The sequence below is a fragment of the Silurus aristotelis genome, assembly GCF_946808225.1.
Source record: "Silurus aristotelis genome assembly, chromosome: 12".
In the NCBI taxonomy this organism is placed as follows: Eukaryota; Metazoa; Chordata; class Actinopteri; order Siluriformes; family Siluridae; genus Silurus; species Silurus aristotelis.
Window position 1 is genome coordinate 7,105,020 of NC_139585.1, and position 25,701 is coordinate 7,130,720.

Here is a 25,701-nt window from a genome sequence, read left to right on the forward strand (position 1 = left end):
TAAAAACTAAACACAACATTCTTTAACATGCATACAGATTTGAAACGAGTAGAAAAAAAACCCCACAGGATTCAAATTCAACCAGCACATTCAAAACCAATATTTTTTGTTTCTCTGTTTCTCTAGAGTATGGAAGTCCATGCGTGCAGAATCATAGATAATTGCATTTGCTTTTACTCTGATCAGGGATTGAAATAGCTCTGTGTCTGTCACTGATTGAAAACATACACACTTTAGAGGGAGGCTGTCAGGTCTGCTATACACCAGAAACATTCACAAGGTGCGAGATTTTCTCGTGGTGCAATCATGTCGTGGGAAAACGTTTTTTATTTAAAATCATGAGAAATTCGTGTCATGATAAGAAAACCAGAAAAAAACAATTATCCTAATGCATAGCCTTTTAGGACTTGTATACTAAAGAGTATTATTGATAAATGAATATAAAACTTTGTCGATAGAACAGTGTGAGATTTTTCTTCTTCTCCTTCTTCTTCTTCTTCTTTTGGCTGCTCCCATTAGGGGTCACCACAGCGGATCATCCGTCTCCATACCACCCTGTCCTCTACATCTGCCTCTTTCAAACCAACTACCTGCATGTCTTCCCTCACCACATCCATGAACCTCCTCCTTGGTCTTCCTCTTTTCCTCCTTCCTGGTGGCTCCATCCTCAGCATTCTTCTACCAATATAACTCATGTCCCTCCTCTGGACATGTCCAAACCATCTCAATCTCGCCTCCCTCACCTTGTCTCCAAAACGTCCTACATGCGCTGTCCCTCTAATAAACTCATTTCTAATTCTGTCCATCGTCGTCACTCCCAACGAAAACCTCAACATCTTCAGCTCTGCTACCTCCAGCTCCACCTCCTGTCTTTTACTCAATGCCACTGTCTCTAAACCATACAACATCTCAGGTCTCACCACAGTCCTATAAACTTTCCCTTTCACTCTCACAGATACTCTTTTATCACAAATCACTCCTGAGATTGATCAGTGTAAAAAGTCTAGTGAACTGTGATGTAACCTGGCTGGTGAGGGAGATCCTGCGTGTACGGGTGTGTAAACTGGCCGGGTCGCTCTCTCTTGTCCTTTCGATGCTCCAGCCCCATGACAGCATGGTCTTCAGAGTCTCTCTGATCGGCCAGCGGTATACTTCTTTATCCTGCAGGACCGGCACAAACACGGCAGCATTAACAGCACATACAATTATATATATTTTTTTATTATATTCATACAGTGAAGTACAGTATAACTTCTATCTCCACTTGGACAATAAACATGTTTCCAGAAAATGAAAGCCTGTTAAAAAAAATTGACTGCCTGATGCCATGGGGTGGTACTTTAATTTAATTGATATCCAATATGGAACATATTTTTGCTCATTTAATAATCTTGATTAGTCCCTTACACATTACAAAATGCTAATTAAGAGTGAGTTTTAATAGCAATATAAGGCATTGCATCATCACTACAGGTTTATTTCACACGGGAAAGCTGCTAACAAAATCCAGGATCAATTGTGTATTAAAAATGTTTACTGGGAATAGGAACGATTTTTTTTAATATACATGCAAATAATCTAAAATGGCAGGTGAAATAAGAAACGTGGAAAAAGCCGAGGTCTGGTGAATGGGAAACAAATAAACGAGGGTAAAACAAAAATGTGAATGAAAAAAAATGGAAGATATTAAACATGGACTTGCAGATAACTGATTAATCATTTAATAATTTTTTTAATGGAAACTGGAACAAACATCTATAACAATCCATTAAAAAATAGTGCTGAACTTTATAACAAAAGCAAATAAAAAAAAAATACTAAATCATGAAAATGTGTTAAATTGAATAAAAATAAATAGTATAATTATATTAATAAATAAAGAGTTAAAATGCAGACATGCATTCAAACAAAAAATAAATAAAAGTTACACTCCGAATAAATGAAAACAGTTACATCCCCCCAAAAAACACTTTACTTCAAATAAACAGCACGTAGCGTCAGTAACTCGCCTCTAGAGGCCGCTCTTGTGCTGTAAAATGACAGCACACATTCTCAGCCGCAGTTCCAGCAATCAACTATCGGTGCCGATTAATCGACAAACCCGATGAATCGGTTGATCTCTAATATATACACACACACTACTCTAAGGGTAAACCCAACACAGAATAAGAATGAACAAAATGACAAATCACAAGATGAAGACAAAGTCAATCAAAACAAGGCCATACAGAACATGTGCTAGCTCCCCAAGCCTGCTCGCTTTCCTTGTGCTAGCATGCTGTACTTGACAATCTCTGACAATAGTTAATTTTCAGCTTTTGAAAGAAGTATAAGATTTTTTCATGTACAGACGTATTCAATTACAGAATTACAGACACTCATTTAAACAAAAAGTTTTGAGCCCCACTTTCACACTGTATTTTCCTAAACCAACATTTTACGGCAAACCAAAAGAGCACTAAAAAATTTTAATTGCTCTTGGTCAATAAAACCCGTCAGAACACAGATTTTTAAACTTGGGGTCTGTGTAGAAGAGGAGACTTTACCTTTTCAGACAATCCCTTGTACGCCTTTAGCAGAGGATGAACTTTGGAGGCCTCGCACAACTGCTCACCATGAACCCAGCCGTTAGCAAACTAAAGAATATCAGGGAGAAAAGATAGATGAACATCTCTCGATTCATCAGGCTCCTGGAGCAGATGGTGTTAAAGTCCTACGCCTCATTACCTTCTCCATGGACCATTTCTCGTGCGAGTGCTCGGCGTACTTATTGATAAAGTGATCCAGCTTCTCGGGAACATTTACACTGAGGAGACAGAGTAATGTTTTATTGGAACCAAAAACGAATAATATATATATATATATATATATATATAAATATATATATGTGTGCACGTATTAGTATCGACATTTTTCGGAACAGGCCTCCGTTTTACATAGTTAAAATCTGAGTTCCTATAGGAACATATTAAGTTTGTTTATTCTTCGCCTTGCACTTTCAGCAAATTTTTTTATTGTAATATTAAACATAAATACAATGCAAGGGGTATATAAAAAAAAAAAAAAAAGGAGACTAGAGTTAGCACAGTGTCACTCTGTATCTGAAATTAGATTTGTTTTGCGCATGCATGAAAACGCTAAAGAATCCATAGCACTAGCGTTAGTCACTAACAAGGAAATTATGGATTCTTTTATGGATTCTTTTATGATTCTTTCATTCTTTTATGAGTTTTATGTCCAGCTTCAAGAATTTCTATAACAGGAAAAAATCCTCACAATTGCAGATATCGAGGGAGAGAATGAATGAAGGATGGAAGAAATGAAGACATTTATTACAGTATGCTGAAATAAGTAGAACAATTAAGTAGATCATATCTTTAGAAAATGAAACATTAAATGTAAAACACACACACACGCACGCACACACACACACACACACACACACACACACACACACACACACACACACACACACACACACAAACAATATTACCTAAATGGGGTCTAACAAATATAAACTCTTTAATTTCATTTTTCTATTTATTTGATTTTATTTAATCAATTTATTTTGTGCCAATACACTTGATTATCCAGTTTAATTAGTATAATTAAGTGTATTGCATTGTTTTATTTATTCTATTTTATTTATATATTTATATATTATTTAACCAAGCAGGGATTTTATTTACAATTGTGTGTACCGTTACACTACTAATACACTATATATATATATATATATATATATATATATATATATATATATATATATATATATATATATATATATATATATATATATATAAATTCCTAAAGCATCAGTATTGAGTAGCACATGAGAAAGTATCACTAACTTGCTTGTGTCGACAGGCTGAGGGTTAAAATTGCCCTCTGCATCCATGGACGACTGTTTCTCCATCATTGCCACATAGTTGGACTCCATGTAGTCTGGAGGCAGAGCACCAGCCACAGCACTCAGACATGGCAGGGCTAGCTTAAAAAGCTCAGCGTCATACTTCTGTACAAACAAAAACAAAACACAGAAAACTTTACCAGTGAAAAGCAATCAAATCAAATTTATACACTGCTCATAAGACGGAGCTTTGTCTAAAAAATTCTAGATGTGAAATTGTGAATTTACATTCGAAACATTTATCTCTCATGACTAAACCAGAAGTAATAGCGACACAAAAAAATATCTCTGATATCATAATAGGAAGAAACCTCTCAGAAGAACCAATCTCAATGTTAATTTTTGGTAAGTGCTGCCTAAAATCACTTGTTAATAAAGCTAATACATGCTGGGCAGTTCCAAGGAAAAAACTCCCTGTGATTATAAAATATTTAAACATTACAAACACCGGAGAGTGAGAAATATCATGAGCACCAGAGTGTGTGATTATGAGTAATGTCCTTTCTACAGTCTTATAGAGTCAGTCGGAGTTACACCTAAACAACAAAAAAAACGCACTCCAAAACCTCTTCATATCTAAATAATCTCTTAGAAGAGAATGGAAATATAAGGTCCCACTGTATAAGAAACATGTGTCTCCCTTTATGTCATGGTGGTCCAATAGTGTCAATCAACACTGCATACTGAATAATCATATCTCTCCATAGCTTACGGTTATGTTTGTAGATTTCGCATCAAGAATCATATACATTAATCACAGTGTGGACCTTTCACTCATATCCTTACGCTCGCCCACTTTTCCTCTTTCAAACACATCAACTTTGAGAAATTCCTGCCTAATAAATACCATCACTTCACAGGTGCTATTGTAGTGAGATCAGTCAGTGATATACACTTTATATATCGCATCGATCTTATGAGATGCTGCAGACTTGAACATATGCTCCTAATTCATTATATTGCATTATAAATGAATATATTGTGTTGGTCCCCCTTTGGCTGTCAAAACAGCTCTGACCAGTCGTGAGTATTCTGACACTTCATGCCTTCGCTCCCCACGTGCATCAATGAGCCTCGGCTGTCCTTCATTGGACCACTTTTAATAGATACCACTGACCACTGCAGACATCCCACAAGAGCTGCAGTTTTGGAGATGCTCTGACCCAGTCGTCTAGACATCACAATTTGGTCCTTGTCAAACTCGCTTTTCCTGCTTCTAACACGTCAACTTTGTGGCATGTGGCAAAAGTGGCATGATGAAGAAATAATCAGTGTTATTCTCTTCACCGATCAGTGGTGTATATACGCTTCAATGCACTATGTGTGTGAGACACAATTCGGTAGATGCAGACAGGACCTCAGCATACATGACTAATTATCTCTCCTCTCTTTGTGCAAGTGCTCAAAACATTAGTCAGCATGCAGGGATAAATTAGCCTGGGTGTATGCGGTACCTTTCTCGCCAAAGCATCAAAGATTCCCCAAAAGAGTTTGCGAGTGAGGTGGAGCTCTTCGTCCGACGCTGCTCCAAAGCTTCCCCACCCCCCTGACAGACAGTAGTACTTCCAGCATCGCTCGTAGTGATTGGTCAGCAGCTGGAAATCGAACACGAGCAACAAGTTGTATACAGTTTTGCTATATTAAAAAATATTATTTTTATATAATTAATATAAAATTTAAATAATGATAAAATAAATTATTGTTAATGTGGATCTAATTCTTCTTCTTCTTCTTCTTTCGGCTGCTCCCATTAGGGGTCGCCACAGCGGATCATCCGTCTCCATACCACCCTATCCTCTATATCTGCCTCTTTTACACCAACTACCTGCATGTCTTCCCTCACCACATCCATGAACCTCCTCCTTGGCCTTCCTCTTTTCCTCCTACCTGGTGGCTCCATCTTCAGCATTTTTCTACCAATATAATTCATGTCCCTTCTCTGCACATGTCCAAACCATCTCAATCTCGCCTCCCTCACCTTGTCACCAAAACATCCTACATGTGCTGTCCCTCTAATAAACTCATTTCTAATCTTGTCCATCTTCGTCACTCCCAACGAAAACCTCAACATCTTCAGCTCTGCTACCTCCAGCTCCACCTCCTGTCTTTTACTCAATGCCACTGTCTCTAATCCATACAACATCGCAGGTCTCACCACAGTCCTATAAACTTTCCCTTTCATTCTTGCAGATACTCTTCTATCACAAATCACTCCTGTCACTCTTCTCCACCCACTCCACCCTGCCTGCACTCTTTTCTTTACTTCCCTAACACACTCTCCATTACTTTGCACTGTTGACCCCAGGTACCTGAACTCCTCCACCTTCTCCACCTCTTCTCCCTGCAACCGCATCACTCCACTGCCCTCCCTCTCATTCACACACATGTACTCTGTCTTACTCCTACTGACTTTCATTCCCCTTCTCTCCAGCGCATATCTCCACCTCTCCAGGCTCTTCTCAACCTGCTCTCTACTCTCACCACAAATCACAATATCATCTGCAAACATCATAGTCCAGGGAGACTCCTGTCTGACCTCCTCCGTCAACCTGTCCATCACCACTGCAAACCGGAAAGGGCTCAGGGCCGATCCTTGATGCAGTCCAACCTTCACCCTGAACCAGTCTGTCGTACCTACTGCACACTTTACTGCCGTCACACTGTCCTCATACATGTCCTGCACCACCCTCACATACTTCTCTGACACACCTGACTTCCTCATACAATACCACAACTCCTCTCTCGGCACCCTGTCGTACGCTTTCTCTAAATCCACAAATACACAATGCAGCTCCTTCTGTCCTTCTCTATACTTCTCCATCAACATCCTTAAAGCAAATAAGGCATCTGTGGTGCTCTTCCTCGGCATGAAACCATACTGTTGCTCACAGATGGTCACCTTTTCTCTCAACCTGGCTTCCACTACTCTTTCCCATAACTTCATGGTGTGACTGATCAACTTAATTCCCCTGTAGTTACTGCAGGTCTGCACATCTCCCTTATGCTTAAAGATCGGTACCAGCACACTCCTTCTCCATTCCTCAGGCATCCTCTCCCCTTCCAGAATCCTGTTAAACAATCTGGTTAAAAACTCCACTGCCATCTCTCCTAAACATCTCCACGCTTCTACCGGTATGTCATCTGGTCCAACCGACTTTCCATTCTTCATCCTCTTAATCGCTGCTCTCACTTCCTCCTTACTAATCCTATCTACATCCTGCTTCACCAACTCCACATCCTCCAACCTTCTCTCTCTCTGATTTTCCTCATTCATCAGCTGCTCAAAATACTCCCTCCATCTTCTCAACACACTCTCCTCATTAGGCAACACATTTCCCTCTCCATCCTTTATTGCTCTAACTTGCAATACATCCTTCCCAGCTCGGTCCCTCTGCTTGGCCAATCGGTATAAATCCTTTTCTCCTTCCTTAGTGTCCAACCTCTTATACAGTTCCTCATATGCCTTTTCCTTGGCTTTCGCCACATCCCTTTTAACCTGCTGCCGCATCTCCTTGTACTCCTGCCTACTTTTCTCATCACTCTGTCGATCCCACTTCTGTTTTGCCAACCTCTTTCCCCTAATGCTCTCCTGCACTTCCTCATTCCACCACCACGTCTCCTTGTCTTGCTTTCTATTTCCAGATGTCACACCAAGTACTTTTCTAGCTGCCTCCCTCATCACTCCTGCAGTAGTTGCCCAATCATCCGGCACCTCTTCACCACCACCGAGCCCCTGTCTGACCTCTTCCCTGAACCTCACACTACACTCTTCCTCCTTCAGTTTCCACCATCTTATTCTTCTTTCAAACCTTACTTTCCTCCTCTTCTTCTTCGCCTCCAAAACCATCCTACAGACCACCATCCGATGCTGTCTAGCTACACTGTCCCCCGCCAACACCTTACAGTCTCCAATCTCCTTCAGGTTGCATCTCCTACACAGAAGATAATCCACCTGTGTGCACCTTCCTCCACTCTTATACGTCACCCTATGATCCTCCTTCTTCTTAAAATACGTGTTCACCACTGCCATTTCCATCCTTTTAGCAAAATCTACCACCATCTGCCCTTCCACATTCCTCTCCTTAAAACCATACCTACCCATCACCTCCTCATCACCTCTGTTCCCTTCACCTACATGCCCATTAAAGTCTGCCCCAATCACCAATCGTTCTTTCCTAGGTACACCATCTACCACTTCATCTAATTCACCCCAGAATCTTTCTCTCTCCTCCATCTCACAGCCAACTTGTGGAGCATAGGCACTGATGACATTTATCATCATCCCTTCAACCTCCACCTTCACGATCATCACCCTATCAGAAACTCTCTTCACCTCCACTACACTCTTACTGTACTCTTCCTTCAGAATCACCCCTACACCATTTCTCTTTCCATCCACACCATGATAAAACAGTTTAAACCCACCTCCAATGTTCCTGGCCTTACTCCCTTTCCACTTGGTCTCCTGAACACACAGCATATCTACCTTTCTCCTCTCCATCATATCAGCTACCTCTCTCCCTTTACCCGTCATAGTACCAACATTTAAAGTACCAACCCGAACCTCTACTCTCCTACACTGCTCCTTTTCCTGCCGTCTCTGTAGACGCCTTCCTCCTCTCCTTCTCCTCCTTCGGCCAACAGTAGCCCAATTTCCACCGGTACCCTGTCGGCTAACGATACCTGTGGCGGTCGTTGTTAACCCGGGCCTCGACCGATCCGGTATAAAATTCTCATTTGTGATCCGCATATTTGATTTGGCACATGTTTTACGCTGGATGCCCTTCCTAACGCAACCCTCCCCATTTACCCGGGCTTGGGACCGGCACTAAGAGTACACTGGCTTGTGCCCCCCTAATGGCTGGGTTTAATGTGGATCTAATTAATAGTATTAAATATTTAATAAAGCTCAATTAATCGCACCTTTAAAGGCATTTTGGTGTGTTCATTCAGCAGAGGAACGTCGAACACCAGACGCCTCAGCAGATGCTGCATCATGGAAGGTCTGAGTTTCCTTAAGACACAACCAGACACATTATACATTAAACAGAACCAGGCTTACGAATTAACATGCTTATGTGAGAAAAGATATTTGTACAAGGAAATTTGAATAACTCGAATAACAAACACGCACCCACACACAGCGAGCAGGCACTCCTCAATGGCGTCTCTCTGAGCTTTGGTGAGGCAGCAGCCTTTGGACAGGCGGTACACAGTGTGCAGGAGCGAGTCAATGAGCGAGGCGAACGGCTCTGTGCCGGCGAACAGGGGTGCACACTTGGTCAGCAGGGGGAGAACGGCAGTACACAGGTAACGGTTCAGAGCCAGAGCCATGTCTGTAGCACTCAGAGCAGCCTGAAGGTCAGACAGGGAAAGGACATTAGAGCAAAAAGGGTTTATTAAGAACAGAAATGGAATAAAATGGTGTAATAGAAACAGGAAATGGAAAAAAGGGGGTAGGATGAAGACAAGCACTCATAGCAACAGAATGGGAATTGGTAGCTTAGTGCTTAAAGCATTCAAATGTGGCTCCGAAAGGTCATGAGTTCAACTTTGAGTTGCCACCAAGTTGCCACTTTTGGGGCCCTGAGCAAGGGCAGACAGTCTGAATCTTTTAGTGTTTTTAAATCTGCTCTCAAAACTTACCTTTTTGGGATGTTTTTTATTTTTGGTGATTTATCTGTGATTTATTTGCATTTATTTATAATAATAACAATAATAACAATAATAATTATTATTGTTATTATTGTTGTTATTATTATTATTATCATTATTATTATTATTATTATTATTATTATTATTTATTATATGTAATTTTTTATTTTATTTTTTTCCCTATTTTAATGCTTGAAAAGAGCTTTAAGATTTCAAAGGCACTATATCAATTAAGGATTATTAAAAATGATAACAATAATAATACATGGCTGTAAGATACTGTATAATGAAGTCCCACAGATCAAGCCTCTTAAAGAAAAATTGCTTTTATATTCTGCATATTTTATATAAATATAAACAGAGGAAAATAAACTAAACTATTGCAAGATTTCCTGTAGTATTTGACATAAACCTATGTACAACACTAAGCATGGGAAATTACATCATCTGTCAATGAACAGCATTTAAATATCTTAATAAATCACACTTTCAACTGTTATTTTTTCTGCTGGTTTGGAAGACTAAATTAATGGACCAGGACTTGTATTTGTGATTGATGTTAGAAGACCAGCGGTGTATTAAATCACACTGACTAATCTCTTACCCGCAAATGCCTCAACATACATTATTCCATGGGAAAGTTCATGTGACTAACCGTATCCAATGAAGCAGCGGCTCTCAGATCGGGCAGAAAGCCGACCTCCAGCAGATGGAGCAGAAAGTTCTGGTCCTCGATTCCATAAACACGGTCCAGAAAAAGGACCATGGCGGCTTTGTGGTCCGGACAAAACCCAGCAGACATGTCTGGCTCCACCACAGAACCATCTAAATAGAGAATGGGAAAGGAAGATCTTCTACTTGTTGCCAGTATGTGTACATACATGTGTGTGTCTTTATTATTACATCTAATTATGGTCACGTTCACATTAGCTGGCTTTAGTTCTAGTGGTCGTTACTTACATTGTGTGTTTGTGTGTGTTACCTTTAGCGAGTGTGGGCATATGAAAAGGGAGGCTGATCACCCCTTCCAGATCCTCGATGGGGATGAGAGAGCGGAGGATGGCCCGGATACGGATCGCCTCTCCTTTACCCGCATGGATCAGCTGCACAGAAGCAGAGTTTTCCCATTTCTCTGTGTGTGTGTGTGTGTGTGTGTGTGTGTGTGTGTGTATGTGTGTGTGTCTCCCAAGATTACAGAGTGTTTCACATTCACACATCCAAATATTGTTAAGTTTATAACTAGCGTCTGTGTAAGTGTGTGTGAGTGTGTGTGTGTGTGTGTGTGTGTGTGTGTGTGTGTTGCAGACTCACGTGCATCTCTGGAGCACAGCGGCCCAACAAATCAATCAGAGCAGCATAGAAGGTCATGATGGCATTACCCATGTGTATAGTGTCATCCTCCTCATCCTCCATTATATCACTTCTGCACAACACACACACACACACACACACACACACACACACACACACACACACACACACACACACACACACACAGCCTTGTAATTAACAAGTTTTAAACCACAAATTGCATTTGCAGGGGTCAGGGCTTCTATCTTTTATCTCTAGTAATACTGCTGAACTGTGCATCTCTCTCTCTCTCTCTCTCTCTCTCTCTCTCTCTCTCTCTCTCTCTCTCTCTCTCTCTCTCTCTCTCTCTGTGTTTGTGTGTAAGAGAGTAAAGAGAGAGAGGGGGGATATATAGATATATAGAGAAAGAGAGACAGGAGGCAGGAAGAGAAAGAAGAAGAGAGAGAGAGAGAGAGAGAGAGAGAGAGAGAGAGGGGGGGGGCATATTCAGAGAGGGAAATAGAGTTGGAGAAAGAGGAAAACAGAGAGGGAAAGAGGAGGGAGGAGATGGAGAGATTGAAAGAGCCAGAGGGGGAGAGAGTAAAACAGAGACAGGGAAAAAGAAGGGGGGAGAGAGATAGAGAGAAAGATAGATAGAGATATGGGGGGGGACAGACAGAGAGAAAGAAGGGGGAGAGAAAAATAGATAGAGAGATAGAGGGAGAGAGAGAAAGAGAGAGAGAGAGAGAGAGAGCAAGAGAGGAATAGAGATAGAGAAAGCGAGAGAGAGAGAGAGAGAGAGAGAGAGAGAGAGAGAGAGAGAGAGAGAGAGAGAGAGAGAGCAGCTCATACAGTGTCCTGCTGTCTTCTGATGTATGTGAGGGTCCGTCTCTGCTTGGATCTTCAGATATTTTAATTGCTTCCTCCATCGCCGCCAGCAATCCATTCCCACCTTCACCACGCAGGGCGGGGCCAAAACACTCTGGCCGGCGAATCAGAAGCCGCACCACCACGTTAGCGTTCTCTTCCACACTCTCACCTACAGCATAAAGACAGAGAGGGGGGAAAAGAGGGGCAGGTAACAATCGGGCAATTGACCCTCAGAAAGAAAAAGTAAAAAATAAAAGACATTTCTTCGACACATGTACATTACAGCACAGTGAAATTCTTTTTTTTCACATATCCCAGCTTGTTTGAAACCCGGGGTCAGCCCTGATACAGCGCCCCTTGAGCACAGAGGGTTAAGGCCCAAGAGTGGCAGCTTGGCATTTCAAAGGCTTGAACCCCCGAGCTTCCGATCAGTAACCAGACACATCTTTCAATCCGGTTCGGACCGGAGTCCGCCAGTTGGCAATCCCTGCTGTAAAAGGTGAAAGGTAAACAAAGGTGCTTGGCACATGTCAATTTACAGCACAGTGAAATTCTTCCACCACATATACCAGTGATGTTAGGAGTTGGGGTCAGAGCTCAGCACAGAGGGTAAGAGCCTTGCTCAAGGGCCCCAAAGGAGACCCACCTCCTTTGACTTAAAGGACAAGCAGATCAGTATATGTTCCAGTAGTCCAGTAGGTTACACAAGCATGTACCAGTATGGGTGGAACAATTTGAGTAGATCTACTGTTTCCTATTTACACAGTGCTCACCGTTACAGAACACTGCAAAGCGGAGAAAGTCAAGGTAGCGTTCTCCCTCCACAGGGTTCCAGCCAATATCAGGATAGCCCTTAGACACCAACATCACACAGCTCTGCAGCCCACAGCCTGCTAGGTACTGCACCACCTGCACCAGGAAATAAAGCAGGAAACAGAAGTAATCAAACTGATAGGCTGTAATTCTTTAACTAATCACATTGAACTGTTGGTAAATCTGTATTTAACACATCATAAAGAGTTGCCTGTATCTCAAGGACATAATGAATAAGCAAGAGTTGTCTTTTCCTTCAAAATGATTGCCAGGTATTTATTCAAACGCTGCTGTTTTACTTCACTCCAGGTACATAACCAAAGAAAATGATGAGAGAAAAATAAAGAAGTGGTGAAACATAAGGGTAAAAAAAAAAGGAAAAGAAACGTGTTTGTTTTCAGACCTTCTCCAGGTCTGGTTCCCTTAGGGCCAGCGCAAGTTCGTTATTGTCCATCACAGAAGCAGCGGCTACGTCCAGGGGAGTCGAGCCACGCATTGATGGAGATGCTGCAGAGGAAACATTTACATTTATGACATTTTTTGCAGATGTTTTTATCCAGACCAACTTACAACTGAGCAGCTGAGGGGTCAAGAGCCTTGTTTACAGGCCCAGCAGTGGCAGCTTGGTGATGCTGGCATTTGAACTTGTGACCTTCTGGAATGACCCAAGAGTCCAATGCCTTAACCACTAAGCTACCATCTCTCACATTTGAGAATCATTGTAAGATGTATATTTACACAGACATCTGTCCAATCACAAACACACAGCTGTCCACATTACACAAGGAAAAAAAAACCGAGCAGGTCAGCTTCAAATTCCAATCCTGAGCCACCACACTGATTTGTGTTTAAATAGTCAAGAGCTGTGGTGGGATTGCAGACTGCATACACCAGCACTTTATTTGACAAAGAGAAACAAATATAAACCGCACACAATTTTTTTCTTCTTCTTTTTTATTTTGCTTGTACTGTAATGATACACTCTGCTAGAGAAACTAATTTTGTGCAATAGCCCTTTACCATCATGTAGAACTGTGCACAATCTATTCCCACGCTCGGTTTGCTCAGATGAGCACGCATAACTAGATTGGGGGAACAAGACAAATGCCATGATTAAAAAGCAATGTAGTAGATTGTAACCATAACAAAAGCGTTCCTGCACACAACAGCAACAGCAAGTCAAACAAGAAAAGGTAGCCCAGGGAGAAAAAATGTGATTGAGCTGGAGAATAAAGTAAAAGACTGAAGTAGTTTGGCCGAAATAAGGGGTTTTACTTGTTAAATGGTGCTATACCTTAGTGACAAGAATACGAGGTGGAATCAAAACGCACATGAAGAGCACAATACCTGATGTACACAGGACAAAGTATTTTGGCAGTATTTCGGTGCTCCCTGTGACTGTGCATGCAGTCTTGTAAAGCCATCTGTTGGCGTCTTACAAAACTAGTCTCGAAACGTTTTGATGCCACCTCATACACTATCATCTAAGAATATCTTCAGGGACTATAGGGCTTCACATTTATAGCATTCTATTTATTTATAGAGCCTTGCTCAAGAGCCCAGCAATGGTGCTGGGATTTGAACTCACAACCTTCTCATCAAAAGTCCAACATCTCAGGCAATGAGCTACCATTTCCCTCACTTTTCTTCAAAGTCAGTCTGAAAAACATGAAAGATTTTTTAAAAGAGTATATAAAAGCAAATGTTTTTACCCAGACCCACGCTGCTGTTCTCCAGCAGGTAGCTCAAGTGATCAAACATGGCCTTCTGGTTCTGACGGCTGATCCGGCAGAAGTAACAGAGAAAGCGGCAGCAGTTGGCCACCATCTTAGGAAATGTGATTTCCTGGAAAAACAAACAAAAGAAAAAGACATTTTATTAAATTTATATATATATATATATATATATATATATATATATATATATATATATATATATATATATATATATATATATATATATATATATATATATATATATATAGCTTGTGTGTGCCTTAAATGAATGATATGGATCCTGCTCATATTTGTTACAATTTTATAACTCTTTATATATACAATCTTTGGGACAATAGAGAAAATGTCCATTGTTAAAAGTGCTATACAAAAAAAAGTCATAACACCCGTGTTGTATAGTGTTTGGGTTACTGTCCTTAATTGTTTTCGGCTACGTTTTTTGCTAGTTTTATTGAGTATTACCGATATAAGAAACTTTTTCTGTCTACTCAAATACGTTTATGATTCAATAGATCTACTTTTTACTTCACTATAATTAAATTGACAATGACCACTACCAACTACATTATGCTTGGCAGCTTTATTTGCTGTGGTGTATTTATTCTGCAAAAGAGGCGATATTGTTGTTGAATATGCGCTCGTGATGAATTTGTTTAATGCAGTGTTGAGGTGTACAATTTGATTAGTATTTTAGGGAATAATACCTCACAAAAAACCTGTTTTTGGCTTTTCTTGGTGTCGAGGACTAGTGCATCTTTGAGCCCATGTTCAATATGAGTAATATACCGGTTGATTTAAAGTACTCTTAAAATCAGATACTCAAGACTTGGTGACTTTTTAATTCGCATTGGAGTAAGTTTTGCAGATATCTATACTTTTACTCAAATATGACTATCCTTTACTTATAACAATAACTTGCTGGTTAACTAAAACTTTCTCATGTCCACTAAAAAAAACATTTTTTAAAGAAAACCAATTAGTTTTTAGGATCTTTATCCTGTGTTCCTGATCAATAAGAACATCAGAAACTAATGTGGGTGGAGCTTATTACAAAAAATTTAGCTTACTGCTACCATCTTCTACATGGTTGCTGTATTGCCGCAGGTTTGAAACATGATGTCATTATGCACAAATGTCATTTTCAAAAAATTTCTTGTATTAATAGTTAAGTAAGGAAAGATACACATTGCATACAAAAGCATATTTTATTTTTGTTCAGTGAATTCCCAAACAGTAGTTATAAAAGTGCAGCATTTTAACGGTAATGATATGGAACCAGTCCCTAACGAGACTCCTTTAATGTTAAATGTTAATGCCTCCAAAAAACTTCACATCATTTAAAAATTAAACTTTTTATTTTGTTTAAAAAATGGCACACTTTATCCTTAAGTTTAGATTATGTTAAGCATTTGCTGTACAAGTCCCTGTGTATGTTACTAAAGAAGCAATAGCATATTAGAACAAGCACATTTAGGAGTAACATTTAGGAGATTCAGGACAAACCCATTATCAATGCTCTGGCCAATAATAAGGCACATATTCTGACCAATCAGATTGCAGCATTCTACTGTGAGGCAATCAGAATGACTGACATCTCCTATGTGTGATGTAGTGCACATTTGCTGCTAACAGTAAACTCTAATACTATTTTCTGAGCTAATGCTTATTTGTCATTGTGCTGATTTGAAATAAATATTTTCTGCTCTTAATATGTTTTAATTAACAGGCTAGATATCCTCAGCTATACATGTTAGGAAGGGTGATGGTATACCTTAGACTCTCCTCCACTCAGCACGTTAACCATGACCTCCATGACGGTTTCATGCATGCCCAGAGCTCTCATCAGGTTGGGGTGCTGATAGAACACTTTGTTGTTCATTATGTCACTGTAGAGAACAGGAAATGAGCTGTCAGGGTTCCTGCTGGTGCCAATACACTTTTTAAACATCATGTAGTTTACAGAACAGAGTGACACCGTGTGTGTGTACGTGTGTGTGTGTGTGTGTGTGTGTGTGTGTGTGTTTGTGTGTGTGTGTGTGTGTGTGTGTGTGTGTGTGTGTGTGTGTAAAATTAAGGATTTTCATCTCCATTACTGAGACCAGTGGGAGACACTTTTTGATGCATAGCCAACAATACGATACATTAAAGACAAATATGAAGCGTATTTCTTTTTAAGGGACAATACTATAGAAATTAAATTTGGATATATTTTAGTCAGTGTGCAGTTTGTATAGCAGTACACATTTACTGTCCTCTAAAAATAACTCAACATACATCTATTATTATATAAATAACTGGCAACAAAAGTGAGTACACCCAAAGTAAACATGTCAGAACTGTGTCCAAAGTGTGAATTGTGACACGTGTGAGCATCATTGTTATCCAGCACTGCCTTAATCCTCCTGGGTATGGAATTCACCAGAGCTGCACAGGTTGTTGCTGGGATCCTCTTCCACTAATAATGACATCACTGAGCTGCTAAAGGATATAAGGAACATGGTGCTTGTCCACCTTCGGCTTGATGATGCCCCACAAGTGCTTAATAGGGTTCAGGTCTGGAGACATACTTGACCACTCAATCACTCGTACCTTCAGCTTCCTCAGGAAAGCAGTTGTCATCTTGGTGGTGTGTTTGGGTGTTTGGGTTTGGGACGTTTTTATATTGGAAGACTGCAGTTCTGCCCAGTTTCTGAAAGAAGGGCATCATGTTCTGCTTCAGAATGTCACAGTGCATGTTGGGATTCATGTTTCCCCCAATAAACTGCAGCTTTCCAGAACCAGCACCACGCATGCAGCTCCAGACAATGATGCTACAACCACAATGCTTACTGTAGGGAAGACACAGTTTTCTTGATTCTCCTCACCAGGGCATCACCACACACACTGGACAACATCTGAGTCAAACAAGTTTATCTTAGTCTCATCAGACCACAGGACATTCATGCTCTTTGACAAGTTGTCTTCAGCAAACTGTTTGTGGGCTTTCTTGTGAGCAGCTTTAGTAAACGCCTTCTTCTGGGATCACGGAAATGCAAACTGACTTGTTACAGTGTACGGCGTATGGTCTGGGCACTGACAAGCACTGAGAAGCACACAAGGAATATGTCAGTTGTAGCCCATGGATCCGTCTGTGCTCTTAAAGCACTGACTCCAGCTGCAGTCAACTCTTTGTGAATCTTCCCAAATTCTTGATTAGGTGACGTTTCACCTTTTTGTACCACATTTTTTCCTTCCATTCACCTTTTCATAAAAGTTCTTGGATACAGCACTCTGTGAACAGCCAGCTTCTTTAACGATGACCTTTTGGACCTTCATGTGCAGGGTAATGATCTTCTTCTGGACAACTTTCAAGTCAGCAGTCTTCCCCCATTATTGTGTAGCCTGAACCAGACTGAGACACCATTTAAAAGCTCAGGATTTTAGGATCCCCGGGTTTCTTCAAGCTGTTCGGCTGGTCCAGACCTCCGCAGAGGGGGTCACTGCGCCTCAGACCTCCGCAGAGGGCATCGCCCCGCACATTGGCCAAAAAGTGCTTGGGGCAGCCACCTGGAGGCTGCTTCGTTTGGCCTTTTCTGACCTCCAAGCCGTTCTACCCGCTTTGTCTGCCGCTGGCACTTTACTTTCCTCGTGCCCCAGGATTATCATGCCTCTCCAGTTTTCTATTCTTGCCACCCTGCCTGCTCTGGATTCTGGTCTGCACCCCTGCTTTTCTGACACAGGAAACCTTTGCAGGTGTTTGGATTTAGTGAGCTGATTAGAGTGCGACACCACAAGTCTCCAATATTGAACTTTTTCACAATATTCTAATTTTCTGAGATACTGAATTTAGATTTTTCATTAGCTGTAAGCTATAATCATCAAAATGAAAAGAAATAAACACTTGAAATATATCAGTCTGTGTGTGATGAAATAATATAATATACGAGTTTCACTTTTTGTATTGAATTTCAAAAATTCGAATTTATTGAGAGGCACCTGTTTGTGTGCGTGTTCTCACCTGAGGCCCCGAATCATGAGTTTCTCTTCCTCGCGACCCATCCGGACGCTGAGCAGCGAGCGTATCTGGCCGAGCGAGGCTAACAGGTTGATGGTGTCCTCCACAGAAACGGCGTTGATGGTGTAGGTTTTAGGAAGAGCGCGCACCTGGCCTCCGATCCCATCATACTGTCTGTGTAGCAGCACGAACATGGCCCTGACCAGCTCAGGGTCCTCAATCACAGACTCCTGAGCCCAGCGCACCATTGTCTCCGAGATCAACTGCTGCAGAGTGCCTACACAGTGCAACCACACCAACCGGCTGCATTTATTCCACTATACTTATAAAAGTTTTACACAAAACACAGCAAGGCAGAAATTGAGGGAAACCTATGTAATGAATGAATGAGGACTTACTGGGCTTCTTGGCTTTTTTTTTCTTCGGCATGTCGATCATTTTCTTCTTTAAGTACGACACTTTTTCCACCAGGGACAGGAGACGGCCTCTGATTGTGAAATCGTTGTCTCCCTCCCCCATCTTATCGTCATCAATCTCTATACCTGCATGAACACACACACAATGATCGATCAACATATCACTCTTACACACAGACGTTTACAAAGATAAGATTGCAAGCTTGTTCACATCAGATAAAAAAAACAACTAATGTAATTATTAATTAATAGTAACATTTGTGTCTGACTGAGGAACCATTTGAGCAAATGGAGATATTATTATTGATTTTGAAGCCTATAACAGACATCAGCCACACAGCAATAAATTCCTGGTTACGGTTTGATGAGCTGGTAAATGAGATGTATGTCTTCCAAGGCTGAATCACAGTTTATATGGTAGAACGAGCTTTCCCTGAAAGGGTTTGCAGAAGAATGAGCCGTGTGCGATTGTGTGTTTGTACCACAATGTGTCATAAGGTCTTCATGAAACTGCAGCAGCTGCTCTCGGATGTCCTCTGGACAGGGACACTCCTGCTTCTCATCCTTAAAGCTGAGCAGCATGTTAATCTGAGAAAATAATCCACACGCACAGTGATAGATAGATAGATAGATAGATAGATAGATAGATAGATAGATAGATAGATAGATAGATAGATAGATAGATAGATAGATAGATAGATAGATAGATAGATAGATAGATAGATAATAATAATAATAATAATAATAATAATAATAATAATGCATGTGCGGTGAATTTGAACTGACCTGCTCTTGGGGAGGTGAGCGGAACTCTTTGGTTTTGCGAGCAGTAAGAGCAGCAGACATGTTGAGGGCCTGCATGACCTCATTATAGCGAAAGCGCTGGTTTTCCTGCAAGTTAGCGACGAAGTCATCGGAGAAGGCCACTACTGCCTCGATCCGGTGCCGCACCTGACAGTCACACAGATACTGCAGCAGGTGGCACATCTGATCCACAAAGAAACAGAGGAAATAAATCAGGTATTACTATAATGACACAAGTTTCTATTGATAATAAAGAGAAATCACAGAGCAGATGAAGGTTAATAGCTTTAAACAACTTTCTAAATTGTAGTCATGCATCCATTCATTTGACAGTACAGGTAGTTCCCTGACTTATGCTGCAGTGAAATTTCCTGTATTGATACCCATAGCACTCGTTTATAAGCAATCTCTCGCTCAAGAATCTACCAGGTAATAAATAATTAAATAAACACAGGTAGAAACAAGACAATAACTGACATGCATTCAATACTGAAGTCGTGCAACATACAGTAATAGAGGACACCCTAACTGTGTTAGACACAAGGTACAAAGTGTATGATGTACACTGATGACTGAGTTTTAAAGACATGCTTTTTCAAAAAGCACACTAATACAGACCTGGAGTTTGACAGGTTCAGGCAGCTTCATCTGTAGCAGGCCTTCCTTGGGTACTTTCCTCTTTCCAATCTCTCTCTCGTCTACTCCAGGGCCTCCTTCAGTCCTTTTCTCTCCGTGTTCACTCTCTCTATCTGGGCTGACGGCCCTGCCTGGTTCTCCAGAGTCCTGTGAAAACACGCTGGGCTCGATGAGCTGCAGGATGGCTCTCAGGTCTCCGTTGTGGAAGATGCCCATGATGAGAAGCGTGTAAAAGAGCTTGATAAGAGGCACGAACAGGAACTCCGTGCTTCCCCCGACAGGGTCCCGCACATGCAAACTGCCCTCCTGCACCGCCTCTGTGAGCATCTCCATCGTACGGCTCTTCAGCGTCTCCAGCGGGAACTCTGGGCTGTACTGGAAACGGTCGCTCCCCCCGCTACCGTTGGCTGTAGTCACAGCGCTGATAAAATTCGGAGAGGAGAAGTGCATGCGTGGCCTCAGCGAGGTGCTCAGGCCGATCCCCGGCAGGCCATGGCGCTTCTTCTGCTCGTCAGGAAACAGCGTGATGCTCTTGGTCTCGTCAGTCATGGGCACGATGTACTCGTTGTTCATCATGAGCCGTGCCGTGGCGTAGCTGCTCAGGTGGATGTCGATGAGTAGCTCATAATAGCCGGTGCGCAGCAGCCCCGCCATGCTCTTGTTCTGAATGGCTGAGAGCAGCTGAGATTCGTCTACGTGGCTGCAGAGTGCCGCTGCCACGCGGTGGTTCCCCAGAGCGCACACGGCTGAGTACAGACGCAGTGTGTGGTAGTGGAACTGCAACAGCTCCCGCTGCTCTGTCAGCTCCAATATATCCACCGACCTGCAAACACAAACACACACACACAAACAAACACACAAGAACACACTGCTAAACCAATACTTCTTTACGAAATGAAGAGATTATATCATTTAGAGCCACATAGGTAAGTACGCCATACTGTCAAATGTTTGAAGACACCTAATCGTAAATACGGTATGTGCTTTTTATAAACCGTATTCCACATTTGGTACAATTTGCTCTAATAATTAACTCCACTTTTCTGAAAAGATCTTTCACTAGATTTTGGGGTGCGCTTGTAGACATTTGTGCTCATTCAGCCACAAGGGTGTTAGTAAAATCAGATACTGATGTAGGTAAGGTGTGGAACCCTGGAGTGCAGTCAGTGTTCCAATTCATCCTAAAGGTGTTCAATAGGGTTGAGGTCAGAACTTTATAGCAGGAGATCTTCCACTCCAACCCATGCAAAGCATATTTTCATGGAGTTTTGTTTTTGCACAGTGGCTTTGCCATGCAGGAACAGGTTTGGGTCTCCTAGTTCAAGTGAAGGGAAGATTTCATGCTACTGCATCCAAAGACACCTTGTATAAATGTTTGCCTTTAACTTTAAGATAACAATTTGAGAAAGAACCACAAAACTCAGGGGGTCCCAATACTTGTACAGTATATATAATTCAGTGAACAACAAACAGTGTGTTCTGTGTCACTGTGTGTGTGTGTGTGTGTGTGTGTGTGTGTGTGTGTGTGTGTGTGTGTGTGTGTGTGTGTGTGTGTGTGTGTGTGTGTGTGTGGAGTACCTGTTCTCCTCGGGTATATGCAAGGCCATAAACTGCAGCGGTTCTGTGCATTGTACCATCCACCCGTGCCTTTCATTGACCCTGGTGACCTCAGACCTGAGGAACTGATTGGGCACTCGGCTCCAGAGCACCGGCGTGAGGAACTGGACATGCAGGCGGGGTGGACACTGAGACACCGGGTTCTTCCTCTCACTCTTGAACAGTCCTGCTGATAAGGGCATCACGTTCTGGAACAGAATCATGCACATGTACTATAGATAGTAGGATTTACCGATTAGGCATAAGAGTTAACAATGTGATGCATCGATTTACAAAAGTGTGCACTGAATACGAGTATCATGCGTCGCTTTTAACATATTTGCATGGGTAAATTTTTTATTTATTTATATATAATTATTAGTAAATGCACTATATTTTTGATTATATCCAAAGTGACTAACAATTTGTGATCAATATTTAACATGTAAATCGTTTTCACGAGCACGTTCTCTCAGCACCACTGCTGCTACGTGAATATGGCGTATCAAAACACTACAAATCCGAAAGTGGTCTTAAGAGTGTCACACAGAATACAGATTAACATGGCAGAGGTAGAGCTGCATCTTCCTGGACACAGAACAGGAATAGAACATACGGTTTTATTAATTTTTTCAAAGGCCTGGTTGTGAAAGGGCTATGAGTTAGAAGACAGAAGTCAAATTTACATAAGAAAATGTATGATTTTTTGTTTATTTGAACTAAAAATAATAGAGATCTATCTGTACCATATTGAGTTGCATAGTATAATTTTTTTTCCCATTGCATCGTATTGCATTGAAACGCATTGTGTTAAATCAATTAGAAATCAGATTGCACTACATCGTAATAGGAGTAAGTTGTATCGCATTGGTAGTTGCTTTCTACTGTATGTTACATTAATATATCATATCCTTGGCTATGCATCGAGATGTGAATTGCATCAGCCTTAGTTATGGAGATGCCTATCATTAATATGTACAGTACAGGCACAAACCCGTGCATCATGCTCTCTTGTGCCAAACTGATCTGAGTGATAGCTCTGTAATAATAAGATATTAGCTCTTTGTTTTAGTGTTTTCAGGTCAGATTAGGCTAATATTCCCACCAGCAATGGCAATATTAGTCTTGTACCTTCAGCAAACCTCTGACAACAAACATTTTTGATTTGACAAAACAAAGTTTTCTTATTTGGGTGGAATTATTTGCACTAATTAAAGGTGTGTCCATGTGTAGGTTTGTCTGAATGTATCTGCATACACAGGCTCCGAGTGTATGCTCACCTTGATCCGACCCAGCTCAAACTGGAAGACGTTGGGGCTGGTGGCCTGAGCAAACACTGCAGGGAACAGTTTGGTACTGGGCTCCACCTGGACAGACAAGCATTCATAATCACTGAGTTACAGTGAACTTTGAATCCTAAAAAAAAACCCTGGATGTGTTTTTGGATTAAAACGTACTTTTCCCATACGTTACTGCATACTGCACACACACACACACACACACACACACACACACACACACACACACACACACACACACACACACACACAGACACACACACACACACACACACACAATGGGAATGTAACTGGTGATCTGAAAACAGTCGATCCATCCAAATTTTTCACTGGGAGACAAACAAGGTACATGTGCTAGGTGGGAATGATAGAATGGCTTCTGAGTGTAGTTATATGTGTACATTAAAAGGACCAATCAAATTCCCCCAACACACACACACACACACAGACACACACACACAGACACACACACACACACACACACACACACACACACACACACACACACACACACACACACACACACTTACCTGGTAGTAAGTGCTGAGCTCTTTGCCATTGGCTGTGAAAGTGAGCAGGCCACTGGCTGTATCCACCATGCAGCCAATCTCCAGCCCATTATTGTTACGACCCTGCCCAGGGTTATTATTCTCTCCGGCCCACACCATGTAGCAGTTACTGCGCTTGATACTGCAGCACACACAACAAAGAGAGATGGAGAGAAAAAGACAGACAGAGCAAGAACCGTAAACAGGACTGCAATAAAACAGCAAATGGAATGTTTTCATAATGGGGAAAAAGAAAACCACTGATAATTCAATTGAATTTAATTCAGTTGTATTTATATTTGGCTGGACATAGTCACAAAGCAGCTTTAAAAAACTTTAGCAGTTTTAAATGACTAAATTGCTAATGAGAAAACCATAACAGATGATGGGGAGGAAAAACACTCTAAGATGACTAGAAGAAAAAAACTACCATTGTCATTTGTTTGACATCTGATAGTGTGATTACGAATAAATTTTCTTCCATAACTGTACACTAAAGAGTCAAAAAGTGCACCTGTATATGCAAGTGAATTGAATTGAATACAAGTAGGGCTGAAGCAATTCCTCAAGTAACTTATCGAAGAAATCATCAAGGCAAATTCGTTTAGTTCTTTTAACTACACACGGCGAACTGTGTTTCCCCACGGACCATTATTACTGACTCACCACCTGCTAAACACCGGAGCTCTCTGGACGGGTAACACAGAAGATGCTGCAGAATGAAAAATGCAGGAACGGGGAGAAAAGTAGCCAAAGGCCAAAGTAAAGGCCAGAAAGTTTCCAAAGTTTAGGATTATTTCAAACAAAAACAAAGAAAACACCATACAAAAAAAAAAAATGTATAACTATATTTGAATTTCGATGAAATATGGCAAATAAATGCACAAAATGGGTTTAGTTTTCACAGATGTTCTTGTATGCAATTTCAGCAATAAAAAATTTTATAAAAAAAGGAAACAAATTACTTGTTTATTTTACTTTGTTTATTTTTAATAAAAGAAAAAGTACCTCTAATTCGATTACACGATTAGTCGGTAGAATACTCGATTACTAAAATAATCGATTGCTGCAGCCCTAAATACAAGCACCAGAGTCATTTCTGAATTTATTATCGTTTAAATTATAATACAGTAAATCTATTGTTCTGAATCGATCAGCGATATAATGATTAAGACTTGAGTGCAAAATTCGGTCCTCAGTATTTTTGGGCCAAAAATACACAGTCTAAAATTCATACCAATTACACATTACACTAGGTTCAGGAGCCTAGAGAAGCTTGTGAAGACATGATTTCAAACAAATACTTATGAAAAGAATATGGATAAATTCCCATTATGCATCAACTACATGATCTTTGTTGCTTTATTCAATGCAAACCAGTGTTGGACGAAGTACACAAACCATGTAGTTGAGTTAAAGTAGAGAAACACGAGGTAAAATATTTCTCCAGTAAAAGTAAAAGTGCTCCCTTCAAACTTCAGTAAAATTACAAAAGTATTTGCACTTTAAATGTACATAAGTATCCAAAGTACTATGATTTATTATAGCTATAATGTTCCCTTCATCATTCTTTCACAAGACTCTTTGCTTAATCAACTCGGTTTGACTCTAATGTTACTTTTGGAACACCGGTCTACAAATAGAATGATATTAATGATTCAAACACTGTGGCGAGTTCGAGTCAGGAGTTTCTTCTATCATTTATTTCTCTCTAAATGTTCTGCTTTCTGTTAAACTGATGCTGAACTCTATGTTGGTGATAAGTAGATACCAGCAAGTGCTAATCAAAACGAGTTCAGAACAGAGCTCGTGCTCGACCCTGATTGGTGGCTTGCTGTGTGTCTGACCAGTTTTTATCCACTCAGAAATAAAAAGGAACGACTGATTTACTAAATGTAGTTGGGTAAAAAGTACGATATTACACTTTAAAATGTAGTGAAGTAAAAATCTCCCTAAATGGAAATACTTCATTACAGATACAGAAAAAAAGCTACCGTATTTTTCGGACTATAAGCTGCTACTTTTTTCCCACTTTTTAACCCTGCGGCTTAAACAACAAAGAGGCTAATTTATGGATTTTTCCTGGGTTTTTCCCGGTTTCACAAACTTCAAGCCAAAAAACTGAACCCCATAAA

General features: G+C 40.8%; 1 protein-coding gene across 10 annotated transcripts in view; it reads right to left on the reverse strand.

Annotated features, from left to right (window-relative positions):
* Positions 1-25,701, reverse strand: part of ryr2a (ryanodine receptor 2a (cardiac)) — a 245,986-nt gene that overhangs the window by 64,366 nt on the left and 155,919 nt on the right. For 7 of the 10 annotated variants that reach the window (XM_083556368.1, XM_083556369.1, XM_083556367.1 and 4 more), the window contains 23 exons: positions 23,549-23,708; positions 23,001-23,087; positions 21,703-21,929; positions 20,107-20,947; positions 19,471-19,671; positions 19,167-19,272; positions 18,667-18,810; positions 18,272-18,545; positions 16,046-16,160; positions 14,251-14,383; positions 12,942-13,045; positions 12,499-12,634; positions 11,708-11,894; positions 10,877-10,988; positions 10,548-10,668; positions 10,221-10,390; positions 9,045-9,265; positions 8,834-8,924; positions 5,365-5,505; positions 3,852-4,015; positions 2,728-2,806; positions 2,547-2,636; positions 1,024-1,161 (listed from right to left, as the gene is read on the reverse strand). In XM_083556368.1, the coding sequence (XP_083412494.1) occupies positions 1,024-1,161; positions 2,547-2,636; positions 2,728-2,806; positions 3,852-4,015; positions 5,365-5,505; positions 8,834-8,924; positions 9,045-9,265; positions 10,221-10,390; positions 10,548-10,668; positions 10,877-10,988; positions 11,708-11,894; positions 12,499-12,634; positions 12,942-13,045; positions 14,251-14,383; positions 16,046-16,160; positions 18,272-18,545; positions 18,667-18,810; positions 19,167-19,272; positions 19,471-19,671; positions 20,107-20,947; positions 21,703-21,929; positions 23,001-23,087; positions 23,549-23,708 (4,042 nt within the window). The remainder of the gene's footprint in view (positions 1-1,023; positions 1,162-2,546; positions 2,637-2,727; positions 2,807-3,851; positions 4,016-5,364; positions 5,506-8,833; positions 8,925-9,044; positions 9,266-10,220; positions 10,391-10,547; positions 10,669-10,876; positions 10,989-11,707; positions 11,895-12,498; positions 12,635-12,941; positions 13,046-14,250; positions 14,384-16,045; positions 16,161-18,271; positions 18,546-18,666; positions 18,811-19,166; positions 19,273-19,470; positions 19,672-20,106; positions 20,948-21,702; positions 21,930-23,000; positions 23,088-23,548; positions 23,709-25,701) is intronic. The other 3 variants (XM_083556361.1, XM_083556366.1, XM_083556363.1) reach the window with 1 other exon arrangement.